Genomic DNA, 7,268 nt, shown 5'->3' on the forward strand with positions numbered 1-7,268 from the left:
TTGGAGATGTCTTAATTTTTTTAGATTAGTTTCCCTACAGAACTCAAACGTGACTTTCTGTCCTAAAATTTTTTTGGTAATCCTATTGTGATGAACCTTAAAAGGATATATGAGGGCTAGAAATGGAAGACCCAAGATAACTGGTCGGAAATATTTTTGATTAAAACAAATGGAGTTTTGAAACAAACATCATTTTGACAAACATGTGCCTTTGAGTATTTCATATTTTAATTGCATTGGTGACTGGTTAGTAGCCCTAAGTATTTCTGATGACTTATGAAAATACTTAGTAGGGATTAACCCTTCTTGAATATAATTCAAATTTGCACCAGAGTCAATCAAAGCAATTGATTCAAAATGAAAATCATCAATTATTATTTTAATTTTAGAATACCATTTATGGATTCTTATCTTGTCTAAAAGACTTAAAATTAAATTTCCTGTGGATGATTGGTCATCGAAGTTGTGATCCGAAGAAGAACTACTTTGTTCTTCATCATTGTTATTGACAAGTGTTTGGGTTCGGACTTTACTAATGTGTGTACGAATTTCTAGGTTCTCAGATTTTAAAACCCTAATTTCTTCTTTGATTTTATTAACTTCATGTTGTAGATCTTTAATTGTGATTTATTTCTTAGTCTTATTGAACCTTTCTAAGGTTTTGCTAAGAGAAATTCTTGGGGTTAATTGGGTTTGGCTAGTGCTAGGTTCTTCCGAAGAAACTAATTTCTTTAGTTTCTTAGGATAGAAAGATTTAAGTTCAGGGTCATCGACTTTACTTATTAATTCAATAAGAAGATCTTTTTGTTCTTCTTGTTTATTAAGGACTGAGATTTTTTCACAACAAGCATAGGTACATCCTATCTTGATGTCAAGAGATGAAGAATCACTTGAAGGGTTATTATCTGAAGAGGATAATTCTAAATCATTTTCAGATTAACTATGGTCGGTGTTCCTAAGTTCTACGACTTGAATTAACTGAAGTTTCTCTTCCTCAGAGATCTTCAATTGGTTGATTGTTTTCTTAACTCGGCATTTATTGGCATAATGGCCAAATTTACCACATTTGTAGCACTTTCCTTTTTGTTCTTGATTTTTGGAGTGGATTTTTTTACAGGGTTTCCTCCTCCACTTGTTGGACACTACTACAAAATGGTCTTATAGTGTCAGTAGGTGGTGTTGGTTTAATTTAATACAGTGGCGGATAAGATAGTTGCAACACTAACTGAACATGACGTCGGATTTATTATCGCTTATAAGTGTCATAAAGTACTAGTGTCGCTTTTAAACCGACGTAAACATACATTTTAATATTTTTAAATAATGGTGTCGCTTTTAAACCAACGTAAACATACATTTTAATATTTTTAAATACTGGTGTTGCTTTTAAGCGACATAAAGTAGGAGAGCTTTTCAATCAGTGTTGCAAAAGCTTCCTTATTTCGACGCACATTAGGCTCACGTCAATTTAAACCGACGCAAACTTGGCCTATTTCGAGGTCGCTTGCTACGACTGTCAAGACTGTCAGGGACATGTCGGTTTTAACCGACGCAAACTTGTCCTTATTTCGACGCCACACAAACTTATCCTTATTTTTTAAAATATTTTAAAGCTTGCGTCGGTCCTGAGCGACATAGATTTTAGTTTTTTTAAATATTTTAAAATCCGGTGTCGGTTGTAAGCGACAGAATAATTGTCTTTATATACTTTCCCCTGTGTTGTCTTCCTCCTCTCTTGCATTTTTCTTATTCGTTCTTCCAACTTCAAACCCTCCCGTGTTCTCTCTTGTACCTTTCTTATTTGTTCTTCCAACTTCATTTGTTCCTTCTTCACAACAGTAAGTTTTTCTTGCTTCTAATATTTTTATTTTCTCCACTTATGTTTAATTTTTAATTTCAATTTCTTTTTGTAGGGAATTTATTTGAGTTGGTTGAGTACATAAAGATTTGATCGACGACGGAATTCTTCCATAATTCAAGTTTCTATCACTAAATTCTTTAATTTTTATATTGTATAATACACAAGTTTATTTATTTAAAAGTTCTAATTTAAGTACTTAGATAAATTTATACTATTTTTGTTAAATTAATAAATATTTAGTCGAATTAATTAATTTTGTCACTTGAATTGTTATGAGAAAAAGGAAATGAATAATATTTATAAGCATTTATGTGAAATTGACATATTAAATTAACATAAACTTATAATATTTAGTAATATAAGAATATATTATGTTAAATTAATTTGTTTTGCACTCTAATTGTTATTTTAATTTGTTTTTGTTGTTATTTTGATAACTTTGATAACTTTTGGTTGTTATTTACTAGAATGGATTAGATGAGCATAATTTTGATAACTTTTTGTTGTTATTTTAATTTGTTTTTACTATAACAAGTGTTGAAAATTAAAAGATTGCAATCGTGATAGAGTTTGAGGGTTGAAAGATAGAAATTGAAAATTCTAATAGTTATGCCTACATGATAGGGATTGAAAGATTGTAGGCATCATAGTGTCAACGTAATATTTTGCCCTCGTAAAGCGGTAAAACATGGATAGGAGTTGGTTGACGATAGCTCGAAATTTGGAAGCTTATACAACTGGAATTAATTTGTTTTTGGACCAAGCAGTTGCAAATGGTGTTTGCCCTGATACGTTTAGATGTCCTTGCAAAAGATCTTGTAATTGATATAATTTTGTTAGGAACACTGTTGTTGAACATCTCATATTGTTTGATATGGATAAAGATTATAAAAACGCTTGGTGGCGACATCATGGTGAGAAAAACATTGGAGAGCAAAATGTGGCAATCGGAGAAGAAGAAATAGGAGATGAGGTGGCTGGTATGCATGATTTTCTTAATGATGTATTTGTCCAACCATTTATAGAAGAAGGTGTTGGGCCGTCTACTGAACCCCCTATTGGGGAAAGGCGTCCAGAAGAGGTGGAGACTTTTTTTAGATTGCTTGAAGAGGCAGATCAAGATTTGTGGCCATGATTTAAAGAGTTTAATAAATTGGAAGCAGTTGTAAGACTGTATCAAATCAAGTGTTTAGCGGGAATGCCAGACGAGATGTTCACCGCTTTACTATAGTTAATTAAAAGAATGTTGCCTAAAGGGGATTGTTTGTCTGAATCCTGTTATAAAGCAAAAAAAACTGATAAATGACTTGGGTCTGAAGTATGTGAAAATTGATGCATGTCCCAATGATTGCATGATCTATTAGAAAGATACTTCGGAGTTGACCGTGTGCTTGGTTTGTGGTGAATCAAGATATAAAATTACCAATGCAGATGATAGCTTAAGAAAAAAGATCGCAGCTAAGGTTATGTGGTATTTTCCTTTAAAACCACGATTGCAACGATTTTTTATGTCGAAGCATACTGCTGAATATATAAGGTGGCACGCAACTGAATGTCCTAAGGATGAGTTTATGAGGCATCCTTCAGATTCTCTAGCATGGAAGCATTTGGATAATTTATAACCAGATTTTGCGTCAGAAATTTGAAATGTCAGATTAAGGTTGGCCAGTGATGGATTTAATCCTTTTGGGAAAATGAGGCATGACCATAGCACATGGCCTGTGGTGCTTTCTGTTTACAATTTGTTGCCTTGGATGTGCATAAAGCAACCAAATTTGTTGTTGTCTCTATTAATACTAGGACCGCGCAGTCCTGGTAAAGAGATTGATGTATACATGCATCCACTAATTGACAAGTTGAATGAGTTGTGGGAGGTGGGCACTCCCACTTATGATGCATATTCCAACCAAAGTTTTACAATGAAGGATGTCGTCTTATGGACTATAAATGATTTTCCAGCTTATGAAATGTTGTCAGGATGGAGTACACATGGCTATAAAGCCTGTTCACATTGCATGCATGATAAAGAATCTATATACTTGCCGGTGAGTCGTAAGATTTGTTATATGGGGCATCGATGTTTTCTTGAAGATAATCATAGGTTTCGAAGGCAAACCATAAATTTTAATGGTCATCGAGAGCATCGTAGTGCACCAAGGTAGTGGACTGGTTTATAGTGTCTGAAGAACTTTCTATTACTTTTGGAAAACCAAAGAAAGATGCTTCTGTTGGGCAATGCAGAAAAAGAACTTCGGGCAGTACAAGTAGTAATAGTCAGTGGAAGAAAAAATCTATTTTTTATGAACTACCTTATTTGAGGCATCTGTTGATTAGACACAATCTCGATGTTGTGCATATCGAGAAGAATATATGTGAAGTGTGGTGGGAACATTGCTAGATATAGAAAAGTCTAAAGATGGATTAGTTGCACGTGCAGATCTTGAAGTCTTGAACATAAGGCGTAGTCAACACCCACATAGAGAAGGAAATAGAACATTTCTACCTCCAGCATTGTTCACGTTGAAAAGAGTAGAAAAAACTGCGTTTTGCAAAGTGTTGTCTACCATTCGGGTCCTCGATGGATATTCTTCAAATTTATCGAGATGTGTGCACGTGAATGAACGAAAAATATATGGGTTGAAAAGTCACGATTGTCATGTTTTAATGCAGCAGTTACTCCCGCTTGCAATATGCCCGGTTTTGCCTAAAGCTGTTCCTATGGTATTATTAGAGTTGAGTGCAATTTTCAGACAGTTGTGTAGTAAGAATGAGTTTAATGAAGGATTCAAGCAACTGAATTCAAGAATTGCCTACTTGAAAAAATATTCCCTCCTGCATTTTTTGATATAATAGTGCACCTTCCAGTTCACTTGGCAGATGAAGCAGCTCTTGCAGGGCCTATTGAATATAGATGGATGTATCCAATTGAACAGTAATTAATAAATTTTTATAAATTTTTTACAATTGTAGTCATAGCTTTAATTTATAATTATAATAATTTGTGATTCGTTTATAATTGTAGGTATTTGCAAATGTTGAAGCACTATGTTCGTAATAAGGGTCGTCCTGAAGGTTCTATTGCTGAAGCATATTTGGTGGATGAATGCTTGTCCTTCTGTTCCATGTATCTTAGAGATGTTGAGTCTCGTCGCACCCGTAAAGGCCGAAATGAAGATGGTATTGGACGTGGAGTGTTTGGTGGGTTATCAATTTTTGACTCCAAAGGATGTTATATGGGTTCAGGAGAAAATGTGATGCTCGATCTAAATGTTCTTGATCGGTGCCATAGATACATTCTAAATAATTGTGATGAAGTTCACCCATTTAGAAGGTAAGAACGTTTAATCTTATGTCTTAATGTTTTATTGGTTTTCTTAACTTTGAAAAATTAATTATCTAAATTTGGACATAAATGCCCAGGCAACATGAGAAATTCTTGAAAATGAAACATCATCGAGAAAGGTTAACTATGCGACAAATTCAGGAGCTAAGCAAGAAAGAATTTCGAGAATGGTTCAAGCAACATGTGAGTTGATAGAACAATCACATTATTAATTTATATTTTTACATTTTAATTATAACATGATTTTAGTTATCATGTCAACTTTTATCATCATTTTATTACAGATGAATTCAATATGTCATCCTAATGACACGTTGATATCTCAAGACTTGCGTTGACTAGCTAATTATCCTAGCAGGGTTGTGAGTAGATATAAAAGTCACATTGTTCATAGGTTCAGATTTCGTATAAAATCTGTGGATGACAAGCATAAGAATCAAAATTGTGGTGTCTTTGTACTTGCAAATGTTCCTGGTGCAATTGGGCAAGTGAATTGTTATGGCAGAGTTGTAGATATGTTCGAGGTTAAATATTATGGTCATGCTGAGCCAGGAGATAGGGGTCAAGTTGTGATGTTATTTAAGTGCGAATGGGTTAATAGTGAAAGTCCACGAGGAATGAAGACTGATCAATATGGATTCACTATGGTGAACTTCAATCGACTAGGATTTAAAGAGGATCCTTTCATATTAGCATTACAAGCATTTTACGTCGAGGACACAGTTGAAAAAGATTGGCACGTAGTTGTTTGAACACAGCCAAGGGATTTGTTTGACATATTAGAGCATAGTGATACAATTGAAGATTATGTGGTACCAAATTTGGATGATTAGATACTTGACCATGAAAATTTCCATACAAGGATTGGCGTGGAAGAGACTTCTTTTCATGAATCATTACCGTTGCCTACCCAGTTCGCTAGTAATGCCAATGCTGACGACGACACGACATATGATGACATGGAATAAATATATTAACTGTTTTTTGTGTTTTAAGTATTAATTAGACAATATTTTTGTTTTCTATTACGTATATGGTTTAAGTTCAATTTTATTTATTAAAATCTTAAAATGTTATATGAGATAACCAAAAAAAAAAAAAAACTCGATATTTATTTTTATGGGCTAAACATTTTTTTTAAAACTATTTTGCTGTCGCTTTAGGCGACGGCATGGATGAGGTAGTGTCGGCTAAAACCGACATGAAGTGGACTTGGGAAGACCATTTTCAATTAGTCACTTCGTATGTAAAGTGGGTCATAAAGTGGTTGTATGATTTAATGCGGCAGTAAAGTGTGTCAATGGTAGTGTCAGTTTAAACCGACACTAAATATAACTAAACCGACGCAACAGCCACATCATTAAAGCTTGTCAGACAATAGTGTCGGTTTTAAGCGACATCCAGATTAACTAAAGCGACGCCATGTAAATTTCAAATAACTATGTCAGAAAGTTGTTGTCTTATTAGATGCAGCAGTAAATGTGTCTGTGATGGTGTCGGTTTAAACCGACACGAAGTTTAGTTAAAGCGATGCTGGTTTATTAACTTTTGTCAAAAGTGTGTGGAAGGTAGTAAATGTGTCAGTAATGGTGTCAGTTTAAACCAACACCAAGTTAAGCTAAAGTGACGCCGTCGCTGGTTCATTAAATTTTGTCAGAAGTCTATGGATTTAATAATAGCAGTAAATGTGTCAGTGATGGTGTCGGATTGAACTGACACCAAGTGTAGCTAAACTGACGCAACATTTGGTTCATTAAATTTTGTCAGAAAGTAGGTGGGTTTAATTTTATCAGTAAATGTCAGTGGTATTGTCGGTTTAAACCGACACTATTACTCAGTTATTTCGACGCTAGTAGGTTTTAAAGCGATGTCAGTGGTTTAATGTCGGTTTTAACCGACGCCAAGTTAGCATCCATATTTAATTCCCTTATTCCCCCCCCCCCCATTTCGCCCGCGCTTTCTTTTCTTCCCAAAATTCAGTATGTCCATCTCCTTCCCAATTTCTTCCGTTTTCCACTTCTTCTCTCATTTCACTTTTTAGTTTTTTACTTCTTGCAAATTGTT

General features: G+C 34.3%; 1 protein-coding gene across 1 annotated transcript; it reads left to right on the forward strand.

Annotated features, from left to right (window-relative positions):
• The first annotated feature begins 2,549 nt into the window (after positions 1 to 2,549).
• Positions 2,550 to 5,956, forward strand: LOC139188554 (uncharacterized). Its single transcript, XM_070806162.1, has 7 exons — positions 2,550 to 2,661; positions 2,746 to 2,841; positions 3,662 to 3,906; positions 4,532 to 4,582; positions 4,666 to 4,793; positions 4,884 to 5,192; positions 5,605 to 5,956. The coding sequence occupies exons 1-7, from the start codon at positions 2,550 to 2,552 to the stop codon at positions 5,954 to 5,956; spliced, it is 1,293 nt and encodes a 430-aa protein (XP_070662263.1).
• The last annotated feature ends 1,312 nt before the right edge of the window (positions 5,957 to 7,268 follow it).

Source organism: Malus domestica, chromosome 10, assembly GCF_042453785.1.
Source record: "Malus domestica chromosome 10, GDT2T_hap1".
In the NCBI taxonomy this organism is placed as follows: Eukaryota; Viridiplantae; Streptophyta; class Magnoliopsida; order Rosales; family Rosaceae; genus Malus; species Malus domestica.